This window comes from Mesoplodon mirus (genome assembly GCF_964341445.2).
Source record: "Mesoplodon mirus genome assembly, contig: HAP1_SCAFFOLD_709, whole genome shotgun sequence".
Classification (NCBI taxonomy): domain Eukaryota; kingdom Metazoa; phylum Chordata; class Mammalia; order Artiodactyla; family Ziphiidae; genus Mesoplodon; species Mesoplodon mirus.
The window spans coordinates 70,055-91,253 of record NW_028295324.1 but is presented as its reverse complement, the minus strand read 5'-3'; the positions used below and the strand labels follow the sequence as shown (position 1 = coordinate 91,253).

The following is a 21,199-nucleotide window of genomic DNA, read 5'->3' as shown; positions in this document are numbered from 1 at the left end:
CGCACCTATTTATGTCAACGAAGTGTATGTCCATCACAATATCTTCAATGTTCCTTAATATTGCGTAGACTTTCCTTGAGGAATAACCGCCTCTAAGTTGAAACGGTGTCATAAAGGTCTCGTATAGGCTCAGCTAGTTATCTACAACGATTTGAATACACTGAATAAATCCGCCATTTTGAAAACACTAAAATAGCCACCTGCATGCTTGAATAACACAATTTCGTTGGTGAAATACTTGAGAAATAATCTGCAATAAACCACATATTATACGATAAACAAATTCTTTAATATAAAAACCCGTTTGTCTTTGATTAGAAGAAAAAAACCACCAATCATACGCAACAAGAAAAAAGCAAAAGAAAAGCATTAAGCGTGGTTTCTGGAGAGCTAATAAGAAAGACTGTCATATGAAATTTAAAAAAATTTAAGGCTTTAAAATAACATAAGAAATTAAGAACGCTCAAAAAGCATGAATGATTCCCCACGCTTTCATATAATTAGCTATCCCAAATAATTGTAGCTTTGAGGTCTTAAGGAGGGGTGGATCGCGAAGAGTTTAAGCTAGTTATTTCTCATAAGATTAAATGACGTGACACGTAATGCTCGAGATAACTTGTATGCTGTACATTCGTAGAGGGCGAAGTGGAGGAATTGCATTGTATCCATTGAATCTTGTTCTCACCGTTTATTTTGCTACATAGAGTTTTTTTATCGTACTTTTTGGGCTCAATCGATACCTTGTCCAAAACATTTGTGGTAGCGATCATTACTTGTAAAGAGCTATTTTCAACGCCTAATAACTCTGCACATTTATTAAAACCGTTTTTTTTTTTTTGGAAAGATTTCATCCACTAGTAATTTGAATGGTAATTGACTGACATTTTAATTCGTATCGCTATGATAGAACATGGTTATCATATGTAAAGGGCGGCTATAAAAAATATAGAAGTGGACTCAACACAGCTGAAAAATGCTTGTAAATGCTGGTAAAAATGCGGTTATGTGGAAATATAGAGAAAATTGCATATTTAACACATAAATGATCGCAGTTGATTTTATGGAGAGCAGAAAAGTCTTGAAGTTTTCTACGAAAAGTTGTTCGGTTCCGATAAGGTATGGACCACATAGCTCAAAGGTGTTTCAGAGTCTCGTAATTCACTTGAGTGCGTCTCTTTATGACCCACATTCTCTATGGCGTCCTCTTTAAAAGCAACACTGTCTCGTCATAAAATGACCATCTCCAACAGGATTTTGTTTGTAAATTATTAAGGATAGAGAACATCTTCTCATAATCCGTGCAGACATAGCGGTTCGGTCAGATTTGTTATCGACTCCCAACAAGAAGTGCGGTAAAAAATCTCTGCGAAGCGCTGGATGGATGTGGTGTGTTATAATTTCAGTACAGTGGTTGGTTATGTGTCAACACCTTATTATTAACACTTAATCGACCATCTGAATCCAATCGGATGCAGGCCTCTTCAGCAGTTCACAGAAGTTTTTTACGGGAATTTTTATAATCATTCGATAATCAATCTCGCCTATCGTTTATGGCCTGCATGGATCTTGAAATGTTTTCTGTATACTTAACTATTTCCAAAAATATTTGGGCAAGTGCATCGACCTTTAATTCGACTGGTAATCTATTGTGATTTTAATAATAGTCGCTATAATGAACCATAGTTGTCATATGGAATGAGGGATATAGAAAATACAAAAATGCGCTCAACATAAACTGGTAAACACTCCAAAATTGTAAAGGTGCTATTTTTGTGCTGTATACTTGATAACATAGTGTAAATAGTAGCATGCATACAATTCATACTCTTAGAGCAATAGAGGAAAGTATTTTCCACAATAATATCATTTTCTGAACCCTAAAACCATCGTGTATTGTTGAAAAACCAGCAAGTTGCGGCATCCGTGAAATTAACTGTGGTCTGTTATGTGTTACTACTGCCTAACATTAACAAGGACAGACGACCTACCAATTTTTTTAGCAGTTATAGTTAATTTATAGTTGTAACACAAGATCTGTTGCATCTAGGTTCTCCACTGAGAAACTGTTGATGCAGGCTAAGAAGATCAAGGTCGTTGTTTTCGGACTGGTCCAAATGAGATGATACCGCCCACTTGACACCGTCTATTGTACTGGAGAAACGCTTTCGAGAACATGCGAAAACAGGAAAGTCGGCAGCGTCGGTGCCCCCGTCGACACAAATATGACCATAAACATTGATTCTTTCGATCAACTAGCAACTCGAATTGGGCGAATACGGTTGAAGAGGCGCCTATACCGGCGTTGACATTCTTCATCGTCTACGCACTCACATATAGTCACGACTATGACGACGTCGAAGAGTACTATATAGACATGGAAAAAGCTCTACAGAGATGACCATACCTTTATCAACGTTATCACTGCCAATCCGCACGGTAAAATTAGTTAGTGGTTTAGTGAGATCTCTTTCTTTTCCCGTTATAACATTACTAGGAATTTCTCAAGGTTTACAACTTAACGACTATGCTTCACAGGAAAATAGCTATTATTCTCAATAATTTATAACAGCTTGGTTTTTGGATGTAAATCTCAAACTCGTTTTCAATTTGGGCGATCATCTGTCGGAAGAAACTCTGTTGTACATCACAGTTTGACAATCAGGAGCGCTTTCATCCCGGTCGACAAGTAAATCATTGAGGACAAAACAAAAATGTTACATTTCTAGTGCTTAAAACTTGTATAGGAGTCTATTTTTATTATTCAGTAATTGAGCAGAAAAATTACTTGTTTAAATAATTTTCGAAGTCTTAAGATAGTCGTGGAAGAAGAGCATATTTCTTTTAGAACGTTGACGGCACGAGGAAAAGACCGTTGGTCGGCTAAAGATATGAGGAAATTCATTTCAAAGGAGAAGCTTTTGAAGCCAGTCAAGGTAGAAGAATCTGCATGAAGACATTATCATTTCAATGGTTTAATTTTCACATTTCATAAACAGTTCTTAAATGCAATTTTTGATCACCCAACATTCATCGTGTTCTTTGTTTACTTCCTTTCTTTTCGTTAAGATTTCTATAGCATTTCGTGCTATCACTATCACTTTCCTCCAACATTTCTTGTCTTGTGATGCTTACATGTACATAATTTGATTTTTTTTCGTAGACTTCTGAAGTTTTGACGAGCATTTTTTTTAAATCTTCCATCATAGCCTTTTCTATGTGAATAGATGAATTTTATTCAAATAAATCTCGTAATTACTCGTGTCAATGGTGGCAAATGATGTAACGACTTTCATACTCAATCACAAGGTCACAATCTTTCTTTTTATCTATGCAGCTAACAAAAATTTGCACATAGTCGCTAATTCCATTAATCTCTAACTCAGGACAGCTATGCTTCAGTTTAACATGCAAGTTTTATCAAATCACTCTGCTTTCAAATTATTCTAGTTCATTTTACAATGAAGCGGACGATGTGTTCGCATGTAGACCGAGTGAGATCGTTAAGGTGAGCTCTTAAATGCAGATGGCGACATAATCTTAGAAAGTCAGCAAGCATTACGGTATACTATCGATTTTTTATCTCTACCGTTCTTGACTAAGCAACTACAATCACTTTAGCAAAAAAAAATACACCCCTACCTCTTGAGGGGTTGAGGATATAAGTGCAATACATCCATTTTCTAGTTCTTTGATTCAGTTTTACTTCCCTTGTTCAATATTTACCAATTTACAGAATCAAGATCAAAGAAAAGATAATGGGAAAAAGAAGAGAACACTGAACATTGGATCAGCGCCACATTGTCAGCAATAGCGGAAATTAGCGAGCAAGTGGTGTCAGCTGTGACGACTAATTCCGTCATATCGCTTGTATGTTTTTGCATGAAACCAACCAGAAATGTAATTAATAAAGTAATTTGAAACTGTGAGAAGTTATTCACTACAATCTTTGGCTTCATTATACTACAATAATATAAAGTATTGAAAAACAGCATATCGATAGAATGTTCCATCGATATAAAGTGTATTAATATTGAAACAAAACTCCTCAGGCTCTAAGTCTACGTGAATAGAAGCGTCTTCGACGGGGATAAATAGTAAATTATTAGTTTATGTTTGTTTGTTGCTTTTGCGCAGTTGTTTCAATCAAATAAATTGTTCAATTATAGACTAAACAGTAGATGTAAAGCTTGCTTCGTTGGGTATCGTGCTATGATTTCGAACTCGTTTGAGGTAAATTCATGATTTAAAAAGTATTCTACGTGAATAGAAGCGTTTTCGACGGGGATAAATAGTAAATTATTAGTTTATGTTTGTTTGTTGCTTTTGCGCAGTTGTTTCAATCAAATAAATTGTTCAATTATAGACTAAACAGTAGATGTAAAGCTTGCTTCGTTGGGTATCGTGCTATGATTTCGAACTCGTTTGAGGTAAATTCATGATTTAAAAAGTATTCACTCCAAGTTTTTGGAAGAACGTTTTCTCTTTCAAATTTTAGCATTATTATACATCATTATCTATATGATTAAATTTTTAAAAATATTTTTGTTACATTTCTCCTCGTTATTTCACAGATGAGCTTCCACAAAACTGCAAGCCAGAGCTGAGTTATAAGAGGCGATACTGATCTCTTGGTGCCTGTAAAAATCAGATTTCACCCATTCTGTAAAAAAGGTGATATATACAAAACACTATGAAAAGAGTATAACATATGTAGTGTTTTCTCAACTGAGTTTCTCAAATATTTGTTAGCAATAACATTACTCATCTGCCGAAAGTTCGAAGACCACATACTCGTTAGCGAGGAAAATCCGTAAAAAGCTTATGCTCGTTGCTTGTGAGCTTACTTCCGAAACACACGAAATGAACGTAATGCCTGCTTGGACGAATATCATGGTAGTATTCTTTATTAGAATTTTGTTCTATCATTCCTATAAGTTTCAGCCTGTGTCACACCTTACATCATTATCAATGAGGAAGACTGAGTCAACTAATATGCATTTCTAAGATCATCATCCTTATTGTTACTAGCCAAAAATTTGTGCAAGAAGCTTGATATCACTTAAAGTTATAAAGCTTAGGTAAGAAAGCTATAATTCCATAGTAAAAAATCGCTATCTCATGGAAAAACAATGACCATAAAAGGCGAAACTACTTTTTATTATACCAGAATCAATAAAATATCATCTGGTTGTCTCCTTTATGTACTAATTTTTTAAATCAAAATCTTTGTGTCACATGAAAATTTCTGCAGTCGTCATTCGGACTTTTAATCCTTGGCATAAAGCATTTAGGATTACTCGCATCCTTCAAAAGGTTGTTTTTTAAAGCCATCTTACATTTAACGTGCACTTATCTTAGCTAGGGAGAGTGTCACAAAAACTAACATATTTCACGTTTTCTACTCTTGCTCTTCTTTTTTTTTTTAAAATGCGACGTGGTAAATGGATATACCTTATTTTTTATACTTAGTTTTCTAAGTATTGCTTATTTGTCCAAAATGTAATATTCCTTTTTGAAATTAAAAATAAGTGATCGAATATAAAAGAGTGATTTTTACATAAACGAATATAAAGAGTAAAGTGACGACACGGAGTATACAGTTCATATTCATTGGTATCAATGGATTCAAACTGTGAAAATCGAAAATTTCAGGGTTTACCATTTTATCTACACATGTCTATTCACTATGACCAGTCAACATCCGAAAACAGCATTCGATTTCCTCACCTACAATTGGACCATCCAACACTTGAACAAATCAGCATCGAGCGGGTGAAAAGCGTCGAGAAAGCGTGCAAGAGACTTTTTCGAGTGCCTTCGGATTTAATGTAGTAATCATGTCGAGTGCCAAATATAGTTTAGTTTTCAAGCTGATATTTCCTTAAATATACCCCATTAAGAGATGCCATTAAGACACCATTTTGATACTGTGCTGGATTAGTGTTTTACTTAATTTGGGGTCAAAATTTAAAGATGATAATTTGCCTAGATTTAAACACACCTATAATTTTGAATTTCATTTTTAACTACCTATTTCTGTTAATCGGTAGTGTTATTATCAATCGAAATAACGGCTAAGACACTGAGATATTTGCAAAACTTCGGGGCGGTGCGAACTTCCAACCAGATGATTGCCCTTTCCGGGGGGTCACCAGTTATCCATTACACCATCCGTGCCCCTCCCTTTGCCTTTCTCTCAGCGTGCTTTATTTTACTATACACCTATAACTGTTCCAAAGCAGCATTCCGTATATGTGAAGCTAGATTTAACACAAATATTGCTTACCAGCACTTCTTTCCGCTGTATACTTTTTCGTCAAAGAATGATAGCCAATAGAATAAATCTACTCACAAAGGTCTGAACTATTCGCACTTTTAACGTTAGCTTTCTTTCAACCTATCCTCAATAACGGATACTTCGCCGATCATGTTCGTATTTTAGCAATAAATATCCGATTTTGAGCAGAAAATTGAACACCACTACAACATCGTTAAAAAAAATAACTTTATCGGCCAAAGTGAAAGCCTTAATAAGTACTGAATTTTTTTTTTAACTGTACAAGTTTAGACATTCCATCCATGCAGAAGATAAGATTTTTTAGTCTGAAGTCGTCAAAGGCCTGTTTGGTCGCTTCTGAATTGATGTTTAGTGCGAATGAAGTTGTCCAGGATTTTGAAGTGGCAGTAATCCGTAATTCCCACTTTAAATTAGTAAACATGTCCAACTCCAACATGTCCTTCTACACTACCACTTGCAATTCGCGCTGCTTATAATTACATAGTAGAAACCGTCTTTACCGATCTTTCATCAACATCCTATATTCCAATTTTTAGTACATTATAGCGACTTCTGCACACTAATTCTTGCCGTAGTAATTTTCCCAGGATTTTATGCGTTATGATTTCATGTGCTCAATAACATCCATGACCAGTGGCCGCAAAATTCTTCGAGCGTAATTTCGCACAAATGTGTTTCAGGGTTTTCTTCATGTGTCTTTTCTCTTGGTCATCATAAGGGTAGCTGCGATCCTTGTAATCCTCAAGCTGCTTTTCTCCATCAATAAACATTCCGAAACGAACGTTGTAACCATTGATCATTAGCAATTCTCTGACCAAATGCAGTTCAATGCAACCAGTTTCAACGATTTTGCGTCACTGTTCAATTGAAAGTTAAAAAAGTCAAATTTTGAAACGACATTATCTCAGTAGTCCAAATCAATGAAGGACAATGGACAAACCATTCGGCATTGGTCACTTTCGTTGATTTTCTGAGCAATGCATCATGGATTCGACTTCAGGCATTGTAAAAGTGATTGAACGCAATGAGTTCCGGTTACCTGGCAATGTATGAAATCACTGGCCTTATCCTCCCAGACTAGTCTGGCACCAATTTCTCGTTACCAGAGGAAGGAAGGACTTGATTAGATCGGCTCTCAGATCAAACACTCAGATAGTGCTTATTCCATTGCACCTCTAACTACTACGCTACAGGTACCCACCCAGAATCAGTACAAGTTAGTATTAGAACAAGATCACTAAGAAAAATGGTGAAAAAAAACGTGAACTTTTCGCGTTACGAAATTGGGCAATCTACTCTAAATAATCCAAATATTTCCTCAATCTTTTATAATTTTTTGCTGCATTACCTTTACAATCAGTTTTGTGGTTTATCAATTGATTGAAACCGTTTATGCTCATCTCTGACACAGTCGACTAATCTGTTCTCCACACCCCATGAGCACCAGGAGCACAATGATTTTTTTGTATGAGGCTTTCTGTTTTCAATATCTGTGATAAAAGATATCCACGGCAGGCTTGCCAAGCTTTGTCATTGCAATGCAGGACCTAACAAAGGTGTAGCTTGTCAAGTTCCTCCTATTACAAGTCGGGTTTATTTATTGGAATCTACCTCACACGGTGTCCCATTTCTACCACCTCACTTCATTTCAGCCTTCTGGTCAGTTGACATGCAAAATACAATCCATGCACATTGAGAAAAACTCATAGATTTATTCATGAGTATGGTTACCTGTATTTGAAAAATATAAATCATTCCGACAATTCAGAAGCCAAAAATCCATCTCTTCAGCGTTTCACTATCTACTAACGTAGTCGTTTTTGGCATAGTTCTAATAAGTTAGCCACTAACTATGTGTCTGGGATTAACTGAGTTGAATTTTTTCACATATCTCCGTGGAGTATTTTGAATTATGGACGAAGATTAGGGCGAAAAACAGGAGCAAAGTTGTTCTTCCATTATCCGACGTCAGATGTTCTGCGGGTCCCAGCACATCTCTTATTGGTTTCCTCGTATTCACCATCTACGAAGGTCCACGGATTTGTGTGTGGATTCGGCTTGAAAAAAATAGGAGAAAACGAGATCAAACTCGGGCGTTGTTGCAGAATAGAGTATTTAAAACAGCAATGAGGATTAGGCCAAGGAATGCACAGGGCGACATTTGTTTCAAAAAAATCGTAACGGCGAGTTCTACCTTGGAAAATATAAAAGTCGCTGTCATTCCCCTGCTACGGTCGAAGGAGCTGGGCCACGAAACCCTGCCTCACTCACCATAGTTGCCGCATCTCTTATCTATCGTCTACGACTTTTTCAAGCATCTCGACAGCTTCCTGTTCGGTAAAAATTTCAGAAACAAACGAAGGCTTAAACTGCATTCAATGACTTCATCGCTTCCAAAAATGCAGAATTTTATGCAACCGATATGTGCCTCGTTCGCAAAAATATGTAAATTTTAAAGGTTTTTATTACGGTTAAGAAAGCTTACTCTGAGCTAAGATGTGGCTTTCTAAGAAATAGCCCACATTTTTGACGTCGGGATGCAAAAGCAGAATTTTAGAGGAGATTTTAGGACATGGTATGGGTATTGTAGAACTAAGAATATTAGAGTACAACTTTCTCTACATCAACTTCATATAATAGAAAGAAGTGGTAGAACCACTGTGTTTCTCAAGTAGAATTGGATTCAGATCTTTATGTTCACAATTGAACAGAAGCATTGTTTCCTGTTTTGGACTACTTCCAGTGTTTTTTTAACCTGTTATATTTTCCTGCAAAAATAGTGTATAGCTAATATTTAATAATCACCAACCGTGTTAGGTGAACTAATATCTTGCTTCAGTTTTCATCATTTCTTAGCAATATTTCGTAACACCTTTGCTTTGCTAGAGATAATACAAAAACTTTATTACTAAAGATGATGAAAGGCAACAGATTACTAATGAAGAACTGAGATATAATCGAAATAGCCTCTTTCCGGTTCAGTCTACTAACAGTCTTTACTCTAAATCTCCTTGATCAGCCGGTTCTCTCGTCATATAATATTTATATATTTTTATTTATTGTCATGTTATTTTTGATGAAAGAAGCTCATTTACAGATTGCAGATGATTTGAATCATTCCACGAAGATGGCGGTGAATTGAGGCTGTAGGGAAACTTGTAAACTGCAGTGATGTCAACTTAATACTCGACATAATCCTAATGTTCTAAACCTTTAAGATTTACCTAACTTCTAAGCAATTGTGAATTTCTACAAGATGTTTGCAGGTGTATTTCCAAGCACAGATCTAATCTTCATTCGAGGACAATTATTTGAAAAAAACAACACGCGTGATTGTGCTGCTTATGGAGAAGACTCAGGTGGCTGTCATTTCAAAGCCTAGCTGCCTACTTATTAACAGCTGCAGATTAATTAATCAAGCGCAAAAACTATTCGGTAGTGTTATTTACGAAGCACTAAAGTACTAAAGATATTAACAGAAAATGAGCATTTTATTGATGTTTACTTTAAACGCATGTTTCCCTGGGTATTTTTATAGTCGTTCTTCTTCAAATAATATGCGAACCCCAGTTCCCAGTAGTTTTAAGGAGTGCAAAGAAAAAAACCTCTATAAACCACTCGAATGAGGGTTGTACAGATTTTCGGCATGCGTTAATATGCAATGACTTAAGTCCTTATGTGACGTCATAAAACATAAAATAACGGATCAAAGGGATCGTCGTTGATCAATCCGTGAGGCGATGCGCCATGCATTCGACTTCAGCAGACATCATTGAGATGGTTGAATACATATTCAATTTATACAAACTTACGATATCTGACAAATGTAAGAGTCTAAATAATTTTCCGATCCCAGAGTGATATGGACGACTTAGTAAGCCCGGAATCGAACCAAGGATCAATCGTGAATTTTAGGGCGCCTCTAACCACTGCGTCATACTGTCGTCATGTGGAGTCATACGATGATTGAATGGTTGCTTTTAACTTTCAACACATTACATTCGAGATTTATTTGATCCAGTGCATTCAATGAGAAAATAATGAACGCTTTTAACTTTAAATTAATATATTGTCGGTTCGTATTGAACCTTAATACTTGGAATAAAACCATTGAAATCTATAGATTTTTGCCTACAGATATCCCATCAAATTAAAATTCTTATTTTCTAAAGGCAATGATATTCTTTTCACATTTCAGAGAGAAAGCCTTTATCTCCAATACAAAAGCTGTTCAATTCAACAACACAATATTTCGCCCTAGAATGCATAGACGTATTTTTCGTAGCTCCGTTTGTATTTGCGGCTACCGCGCTTATTTGAAAAGTTTGAAAAAATTTAGATTTGGTTTCATTTTTTTGGAATGTTTTGCTTCATTTGTAATAGATTTACATTACACTTGGAATGGTAGAGTAAAGTTGTTTTTATTGGTATGTAGATTTCCCAATTCCCTTACTATTAATGAAGAAATTATAGTCTGTTATCGAAAATACAGTTTCGTTACGGAAGTGTTAATAATGATTACTGAACAAATTGCATAATATACTTAATTTTTCAAATAGTGGAATAACATTGAAGTTCGCAACTTATTTATTTTCATTTTCCAATAGAATATAGTGCTTGACAGTTGCAATAAGCCGGAACTCTTAACATTTTATAGTTCTCTCGCACAGTTCGACGAGATCTACAATATTTTTTTTAAATCGTCGCGCAATATCGAATAAATAAACTGTAGGAGACACTATTATTGACATTCATAATCATAATGAATGCTTTCCTAAGCACAAATCAACAATTAAGAAGCGGTGGAAACTGCCTGCTGGCGGTCATAGGGATTTTATAGTGACGTGTTGATTTCTATCCATTTCTAGCTGGTTATCATGTTTTTCATTTCACGAATAGATGTGTAAAAGATATGTACGTGTTGTTTTCTTGATTTCGCTGATATAAAAGTAAACCGTCATCTCAGTGGTCTCAAATGAGTTCTCTACCTCGTAAATATACTCGCGCTCAACTTGGTGCTCCTCGTAGGTTTTTTGGAATTCAAAAATTCATATTTATCATTTTGAAATTTCCATATCGATTACTCAGAAATAATATATCGATTTTCTTAATGCTTTCTCTATTGTGTTTGAGTTTTACTGTTCCGTTAATGTTAGTGGATTTTTAACGTTTAATCTGGATGACCGTTGCTAGAGTCAGTATGCATTCCAAATATATTTTTTTATTTGTTGTTCTCTTTAATACCTTCAGACACTTCCAAAATGTCTAGCATTGCGGATGATGAAGAGATAGTGGAAGACAGATTCGATGATCAGAGTTTCGACGATGCCCCGCTTTCAGATCGTGAATCAAACTGTGAGTTTGCACTAGAATTGTTGTATACTAATTAACGAGGTACTCGTAGAATTTCCTCTGCAATCTACCATGTCGTGATGTCATTGTGTAATACTTTTTTTTTAATTTAGTTGATGAAAAGGAATTGCATGAATATGACAATGTTCAACAATCCGTTGACGAAAGGTATGTGTTTTGCGCAACAGATTGTTTTTAGCTAAAACAACTTCGAATGTATAACCTATTTAACAGGATTCATTCTTTCCTTTCCACAATTCCGGAGGAATCGAAGATTGGAGACATGCCAAATAGTGGTTTGCGCTTTAGTTCTTAATCTTAATCAGTATTTGTTGTTTTGGTATATGAGACTTCTAATCTTAAGCTCCACTTTTTATTTTCAACCACACTCATGTCTTTACGCAGATGAAATAGGTTCCTATACTTTTACAATTAACCATTCTGTCATCAATAAGTCGACATCCGTCGAATAGCAATACCTTCAATAACGATGATTGTTCATCCTTTCGGGCGGTTTCTGTCAAAAGCAGCGAATTTATTTCAGACCGTTAGTTTTGTGTTATTAGTCATCCAATATAAAGAACTGATAAGTCTCACTTTAGAAAAACCAATTGACATCATTCAAAGAGAGCAGGAATCATTTCTTCGCGATCATGGCCGCTTCATTTTAAACGATCCAAGGTTTGCAAACTGTTCCAACAAGTCTATATCTATTTACCATTTTATTTCTCTGTATTGAAGGTTCAATCAGAGCAATTTCGAGAAGGAGAATAGTTGGGAGCCAAGCATTATTAATCATTCTTCGTGCGAAAAAACAAATAAGGCTAGATTTTCCCAAGGCCTTCCAGTGCCGGTATGTCTTTTAAAACTTTCTCAGTTATTCGTTTCATCAACTATATTACTGCAGGATAATGGTGATTGTTGCCTGAAATCTGACGGAACATGCTTGAATGCTGCTAATGAAGCACCTTCAGAAAGCAACAACGGCGCGGTTGGTATAATCACAAGTATTTCGTTCTATCATTATTAAACGATTGAATATCTTGTTCCAGGTTTCCGTTAGTACTAAAATGTTTTGTCAGAACATCGTAAACAAGGAAAACATAACGAGTGATGTTACCAATAAAGACTACGATCACATGCTATTAGACATGCAAAAAGTGATTAAGAACTTTCTTGGAACTGTTACTGTATGTTTTAAGCTTCCTGAGGCGTTCAAATTTCAGCTTAATTTGAGTCATAGTTGGAGTACTCCCAAGCGGATTCTGGATTCATCGTATGTTACCAACGAACCGACAAACCCTTCTGTTTCATCTTCAGGAGTCGTACAAACGAGCACTCCTATTTGTGTGTTACTGCATTTTCATATTAATTCTATAGCCATCCACTGCATATTCACTCTTTTACATATATATATATATATATATATATATATATACGTATGCACACGTACATACATGTGTATATACATATATATATATGCATATATATACATATATGTGTATATATACATATGTTTTTTAGCCTTAATAGCCAAAGCTACATCTCGACATCATGATCTTGCTAAAGAATTCCATGGTATATCTCTGATCCTGCCTGAAGGTAATTTACATGGAAAAATTGGCTTTAGTTCGGGTTCCTTTTATGTGTATAGAGTTGTTTTTTCTTTTTAGCTTCATCTACACTTGATGAGCACTCTGTTGCGGAAACCACGGGATCGCTTCATTTAAGTATAAGGACAATTCAAGAGGTTTTAAACCTTTGATCCTAACGAAGAGTGTATCTTCGATAATCAAAAATTCTGAAACGAGTATTTATTGTCTTAACTTAAGCAAGAAGTATATTTAAAAGTGACTATTACACATAAGTTCGGTTAGTAAATTCTTGCGAAACATTGATAACCCTGGCATGAAAAACAGCATAGTTTTTCTCAGTTATTTATTCGTTAAAAAAGAGATCGCGGTGTTTGAGTTCTTGGAAGAACGGTGGAATTATCTCTAATGTCGAATCTTTTAACCCGTTTATGAAAATGTTTCTTATTAGTCGGACACCTTTCCAGAATTAAAACGAAAAATTTTTCAGAAACAACCCTCTGGTGCTTCCACAGAATCGTTAATGAAGGTGTTGGAAGAGCATAGAAAAAGTCGAGTGAAGGCACGAAAAGCTCATAATCACCTTTTTGCGCCTCCGGTTTCATATATGTCAGTGCATATATCTTAATTAGTAAAAAAAGGTGCATTCACACTGCTCTATTTAAGTAAACCATCATTGCCGTGTACCTCGCGTAATCTCTCTTCCACTAAATCATGTAGCAGTGGTGGAATCATGGTAGGAGCTGTCTTTTATAGTTGCCGCAATAACATTGCGCAATATATTTGTAGTTTAGGCTGGATTCGCTGTGGCAGAAAATGCTTTGGTAGGTTAAGTTTCAAGTGTTTCTGTAAAGGCTGTCTTCCTGATTTATTTTCAAGGCTAACATATTCTGTTCAGGATAAAACTACAGATATGAATAAGACAATTGTTCCTGACAATGAAATGGTTTCAAAGGTTTCTGCCACATTGACGGTTGTTCTTTGACTTTATTTTGCTATCGTTCTATTTAGCATGATTCATTTTCCTTTCAGCTCTTTATTTTGCTCGCCCACCCACTACTTTTTTATTGCTCTTCTCCATATATTTAATCTATACAGCTTCCCGATGCAGACGTTATATCACGCGTCGCCTGAGAAGCTTATTTTGTACAAATTAAAGTTTGCAAAATTTTTTTGCAAACGGGTTAGTTCTTTTCGCGACGGAACTGTTCTAAGAAGAAGGAAACTAAGAGTACCAGCTTATTATTATGATTCCATATGTTTTATCATTGAAGACATTAGAGATACTCGACTCTATCGTAACAACTCGTATAACCTAAACGTTTTGCCATCAACTTTTGAACCTTTTGGTATACCATTTATATATATACTTGTGGAGTTTGTATATATGTATATATACATACAAACAAACATATATACAAACATATATACATATAACATTTATATATTTATAGTATATATACATATATATAACCTCAGGAGGGGCTGGTGTAGAGCAGTGATTAGAGGTGAATTTGCAATATGCACTGTATCGAACAAAGGTTCGATCCCTTCATCTAAGGTCACCATGCCTTCATCTCTCCGTGGATGACGAGTTGGTTAAAACTTGTTTGGAAGGATAAAAGCACTAACTTGAAACATCATTGGGCCACCTTTGGCTAGTGTATAGGCCAAATACGCATTCAATCATTCCTATGATGGTTGATGGAATCGACCACATGCCACTTCCTTCATGGTCTAATCAAAGCCGAATAGTTAATCCTTTACCTAAGGAGCTTCTACTCACCAATTTGAAAACTCTTTGAGCTTGTGCAATCTTTCCAGCGTCCTAGAGAGGTTTTCAAACAGGAAATTTTCTCTACTGAAGCAAAGTTAGCAATTCGCATATTGTTTAGAAGACATTTTAAAAGTCTCCAGTTCTACTTTCATTGTAAGCTAAGTAAGACAGATTTTCAAATTTATCTCTTGATGGGATTTGGGATTCAAGAGGATGGAATACATAAGCGAAGTTTGGAATTCCTCTTAATAGTGTTAACAGTTGTTATGTGAAGGCACAGTCTAATAAATATGTTCATCTCTTCAAAAGATGTTGGTACCCTCGATTCTGATTCGTCGCCTGCCCAAGCCACTTTACTTTCACAACGAGATATTAGAAGTACTCCAAAAATTCTTAAAGTTCTGTTCATTCTCCCAGAAGCTGCAGTCCATTGCAAAATCTGTTCTCGATAATCCAAGTGTCGTGATGCATCATATTGCTCCACCACTGAAGTCATCTTTGTCCTTCTATGTACTTCTCTTTACTTTCTTCGCATATGAGAAACACTGGATGTTTCGGTGGCTTATGAATTGTATTTTTTACACTCGTTGAACAATTCGAAAAAGTTCAGTTCTCTTCGGCCGACATAACACAAGCGTTTATTTGAACATACAATTTAACATCCAGTTCAACTGTATCACCTGTATTCCCGTTGATCTTCGATTGAATCAAGCGGGCGCCAGTAATTCCTCCATCTGTCCCTGTCGCGTGCAAGAGTGGTCCAAAGGGTTCTGCTCGCTCTAGGGACACGTTGAGCATCATACCATTCGTTCAGCGTGTTTGTAAAGAACTCTGAAGAATCGGGTCGGTGGTCTTCCTGTTGTGCGCTTGACATCCCGAGGAATCCAATCCGTGGCGGCTCTTGTCCATCGGTTGCCATTTCGTCGCATCACGTGCCCGGCCCACCTTATTTTTGACATTTTGGCGTAAAGGACGGCGTCTCTAATTTTCGATCGTTGACGTAGGTCCGAGCTTCGTATTCCCTCTCTCACTTGCGTGACACGCGACACTCCTAGCATCGCCCTTTCGCTGAGTGTTCTTTCATCCTGCCTACGTAGCGATCAGGTCTCTGATGCGTATGTTAATGCAGGAAGCATCGTTGATTCAAAAATGTGGGCACGGAGTCGAGTGTTCTTCATCCTCTTCACTACATCCTCGATGCTCTTAAAAGCTCCCTAAGCTGCTCTCTTCCTCCTGCTCAGCTATGGAGCTACGTCATTCATCATTTGAGTTCTCGAGTTCTTCTAGGTACACATAACTGTTGCATTCGGAGATATTTGTTCCGTTGAGCTTAAATGGGGCCTTTGAGACCGATCCGTTTTCATGAATACCGTTTTCGTCATGTATAGTCGAAGACCAATACTTCCACATACTCGGTCAATGTCGGCAAGCATTCGTTCCGCCTGACTGATGTTTGATGTTATAAGGACGATATCATCAGCAAAGCGAAGATGGTGTAGTTGCCGACCATCATTTTTCACTCTTTCATTGTCCCATTCCAATTTTCGCATAACGTCTTCGAGGCTCGATGTGAAAAGTTTTGGCGACATTGTGTCGCCTTGTCGAACACCCCTCTTTACGTTCATTTTAATTGCGTTGTAAAATGGCGATACGGTATTCTATTCGTGAAATTCTTCTATAGCTCACGAAGGAGTGGTGTTTGGGTAGCGACGCCCTGGTTTCCCAGAGCTTCTATAACCGCTTCTGTCTCAACGGAGTCAAAAGCTTTCCTCAAGTCGATGAAAGTGAGACAGAGCGGTCTTTTATACTCTCGTGATAGTTCGATGAGCCTCGTTATTGTGTGTATGTGGTCTATCGTACTGAATCCTTTTCGGAACCCTGCTTCCTCGCATGGCTGTACCTCGTCCAATGTTCTGTCCATCCTGTTGAGAATGACTCTAGTAAAGAGTTTATTTACGACGGACAGCAGGCAGATTGGGCGATAGTTGCCAATGTCGTGGAGGTCTCCCTTTTTGTACAACAACACGGTTTTGCTGGTCTTCCATTGTTTGGAACCTTGCATTCTAACAGGTAGCCTGTGAAGAGACGAGCCAGTGCATTTGCACACCCAAATCGGTTATGCAAAATCTTCGGTTTACTATGATGTGGTCTATTTCACTATGGTACTCTCCATTGGGGGATTCCCACGTCCAGCGTTGAGAGAGGGGCTTTTGGAACTGTGAGTTACCATGGATTGTCTTGGTCGTCATGATAAACTCGGATAGCCTCTCTCCCTGTTCGGTCCAATCTTAGCGTTGAAGTCGCCAATTATGACTTTGAAGGAGGTATGATCTTCTCTGTAGAACTTCTCCAAGTCCATATAAAACGCTTCGACCTCATCTTCGTCGTAGCTTGAGGTAGCTGCGTAGACGACGTAGATAATTAGAGCCGGCATAGGCCCACATCTCTTCAACCTTAACCGTCCGATTCGGGTTGTTAGTTGTTTAAAACGATTCGATGTTCATGGCCAAACTCGTGTTGACGAGGACACCAACGCCTCCAACTCCTCTATTGTCGCATGTTCCAAGGAAGAGTTCTTTTCCAGAATCATAAACGGCGTTAAAGGAATGATGTCTCCTCGTCTCAGCCAGTCCGATGTCGTCGTATCTGATCTTTCTGGCCTGCATCAGCAAGTCCTCAACAGCGGACTCAGATGCAAGCGATCTTGCGTTGTAGGTACAGATCGTCACCTTAGTCCTATCACATTTAGGTAGCCCAGATAGCCCTGAGATTGTAGCAGCCTCTCCGTACTCGTCCTACCCAACGCTGCCTTATCGGGGGCTCTTTCGTGGTCAGGGGAATGACTCTCATTTATTTTACTCTGTTTGGCATCTTTTGTACCCATGGGGTAGCTTGCCGGGCTCTAACCATGGGGGCTGAATATACTAATGAGTAGCTTGCCAGTCTTTCCCAGAGTTCATTGCAGTTGAGTGGACAGGACTCCTAACCGCCTCCCATGTACTTCCTAGTCACTTGCTTGCAGGCTTTTGGCCGAATTGACTTGTAGAATACAATTTGCACTGCCAGATCTGCGCAGCAGAAAAAGAGTGTTCATCCCTTTGATCCACCTGCTGCTCTGGGAAGCACAAGGTCGCTTTTGGTTCGCGTTTGACCCCCTATCCGCCACCTGGGGACGCGCCACGTAGCCTCACGACTAACCGGCTCGAGATCCATCAGTGAGGAAAAACCTCAGTGAGTGGAAATCCGTGGAACATCCAGTTATTACCAGCAATTGGTTGTTTTTCATTTGAAATCTCTTTTAAGAATCATAGTTGTAGTACTGAATTTATAAGAGGGTAGAGTTTTTGGCGTTGGTCAATAACTTTGGGATTTACAACCTATTAAGCTGAGCCTCGAACAGGTAAAATATTTGCCCTATACGATCTTGCGTGGCCTACCGATGTTTCCAGGTAATGCTTTTTTTTGGAACCACTTTCCTGATCTCAAAGGATGGAGAGTTCGGTTTGTTTGGAGCGCGAGATCGAGCCAAGCCTCGTTTATTATAGGGTTCCTAGGCGATAAATACTTTTCTTTAAAGTGGATAGTTGTAAATGTTGTATAAAATTGGAGAAATATACTACATGTGTTGCAAAATCGACCGCCAAAGGCGACAGCAACGTATTTCAATAGAAACATGGAAAACTAAATAGATAAGCCGAATTGTAGAGCCGAATACACAAATAAGGGGCGGGCTATTGCGAAACTACAGTGAAAATCATGAGTCACATATTATTCGTTGCGTGAGAGATGAGAAATTATACGTTGTTCCATGGGCTTGACACAAAAATTTAGACGTTGTACACGTTGTCTTAGGTGGGTTAAAAAAGAGATTAGATCAAGACGAACTGGAAATATATCTGGCTAAAAATTCACCTCTCAAAATGCTTTACATGGTGAAGACTCTACTCCGAAGCGAATGGTACCGCCAACATTCATTTGAATATTATTTCCTTCTCGGTTTCTTTTTGATTTTCTTTTTTTTATTTCCTAATGTATACATTTTAGAAAATGGATCATGGTGCTGCTTGTAATCAAGGGAAGGTTACATGCGAGGGAGAGGTGCGTTGTGAGGCGGTTTTTTTGCTTTTATGATTTTAATAGTTCCTCTTTCTCTTACAATATTCGTTCCTGGTGGTGATCCTTTTCGAGCATCGCGACGTTTGCGTGTGTTATTCTATAAAATACAAACGTACAAATCTTTTGAAGTTGCAACTACAACTGGGTGGCTTAAGCCACAATCATTATTGTCAGCCATCCCAATGTTCACCTTAAAGCTCTCTTGCATCTTATTCTGTCTCTCTGATATCTTTCTGGGCCATTTATAATGAATAGAAGAATGATTGTAAAGTTGCATTCAAACCCCGTATACAATCCATTTTCCATCCTTGGATTAGGGTTATAAGGCAACGAAAGCAATAAAGGGAAAGCTAGGCAAGTACGATCTAATTAGCAAGCACTCTATGTATAATAAGTAAACAATTAGTATTTGTGTATAAATTTTTGTGTTCGCTCTCATCAACTTCCGTGCTGTTGTTTGCTTGTTTATTAGCTATTCAAGCTGTTTTTCATACATATTTTGGTAATTGTACGCATATCTCTATGATGAAACTTCACTCCGTTAGCTGCATAGTACTATATGTTGCGTCCTATTGCTGTTTGTGAGTAAATGTAAGCCAAAACCAACTATGTATTTTTTATGATCAAAAATATAATTCCTATATCTGTTGTGCTGGGATGGTTTGCACACAACATACATTAGTCATAATCATTCTTGATTCTGTGTATACTGGTTGATTCTATGATTGGGAAGAAGTGGTGAGACACTTCAGAGCTTGAAGAAGTAAGTCCACGTATACTCTTCAAAGGTCGGTAAGGCAACTAATAGGTTTGCTAAGTTCCCCAGAGAGCGGCTCGTAGCTGTTTTTGGTCGTTATTCACTTCTTTCGTATGCCCCATACAACCTAATGACGTGCGAGTGAATGAAGTTGACGAATATATCTTTAGTTGAGCTCTCGACCGCATTCCTCTGCAAGATCATCTGGCTCTTTATCTACAAACGCTATGGTTCCATGCTTTTCACAACTGACTTCTAATCCGACGCGGAGGTTTTTTTTTCACTTACCAATAAGAATTTTATGACAGCTTTATTTTCTGAAAATTGAGATTTAGGTCTGTGCTTTATATCCCTCAACTCGAAGTAGCGTTCGGTTTCGTAGCTATTGGAGATACAGCTGTTTCGAACGTTGATGTTACCAATCGTACAGATACCTCTCTTCGAATAAGGGCGAAGCTCAGTCATTCTGGACCACCTTTTACTGTACACTAGTTATTTTCTAAAATCTTTCCTATCACTATTCAATGCTCTAATGAAGAACGACTATATTGGTTGCAGCTCTTGGACAGCCAAATCTTACTTCTGGATCCACGTCGTACTGTTCCGCTTCGAATTGAATTTTCCCCGTCTCAGATTGCTCGATTCTATACAAATGTTCTGATTGCGGTGGAGGGAGGAGATGGACCTCAAGTGAACTATAGGGTATTCTTTTTTTTCTTATAAGCTTTTATTTATAGATAATGTTTCATTGTTTCTTTTCTTTTCTTAAATCTTTGTTGTGTAACTTCAATGGTGTTAATTTCATTTTTATGGTTACTTTCAGCTGAAATAAACTCTTAATTTTTCTTTCTACTTTTTTAATACACTTCTACATAAAGCATTATTTCTTTTAAGATGCCGGTTCGAGGACTGGGTGGAGCTGCAGTTGTTAGAGTGAAGGCCAGAGATGACCTACGTATTTTACGAAATGGAACTTATATCTTACAGTCTTGTCATGAATCAACTTTCTCATTTTCGTTGACAAACTCAGGAAACCGGTTTGTTACTAACAACCGTTGTTGATTCAGAAGCTATTGGAAGAGCATTGTATGTGATTATATCTTATATGATTCATTATAAAACTTGAACTTTTAGACGAGCGTTTTCCCGTGTAGTCGTTTTATGCACTACAGAATCTGGCGCTCTGGAACACATTCCTGCTGATATTCGTCCAGCTCCTGGAATTGTGATAGATCGTGGTGACTCTAAGGAAAGGATATTCACTGTTATTTATTTTGCTTACGTCTTGTTTTTATTTTCATTTAAAT

General features: G+C 37.4%; 1 protein-coding gene across 1 annotated transcript in view; it reads left to right on the top strand.

The window, feature by feature from the left end:
- Positions 1 to 11,469: 11,469 nt before the first annotated feature.
- Positions 11,470 to 21,199, top strand: part of LOC309797548 (uncharacterized protein) — a gene marked incomplete at its 3' end in the record, with an annotated part of 48,658 nt that continues 38,928 nt past the window's right edge. The window contains exons 1-5 of the mRNA XM_082646043.1: positions 11,470 to 11,653; positions 11,764 to 11,818; positions 11,885 to 11,946; positions 12,253 to 12,331; positions 12,392 to 12,641. Of these exons, the coding sequence (XP_082502169.1) occupies positions 11,560 to 11,653; positions 11,764 to 11,818; positions 11,885 to 11,946; positions 12,253 to 12,331; positions 12,392 to 12,641 (540 nt within the window). The 5' untranslated portion in view covers positions 11,470 to 11,559. The remainder of the gene's footprint in view (positions 11,654 to 11,763; positions 11,819 to 11,884; positions 11,947 to 12,252; positions 12,332 to 12,391; positions 12,642 to 21,199) is intronic.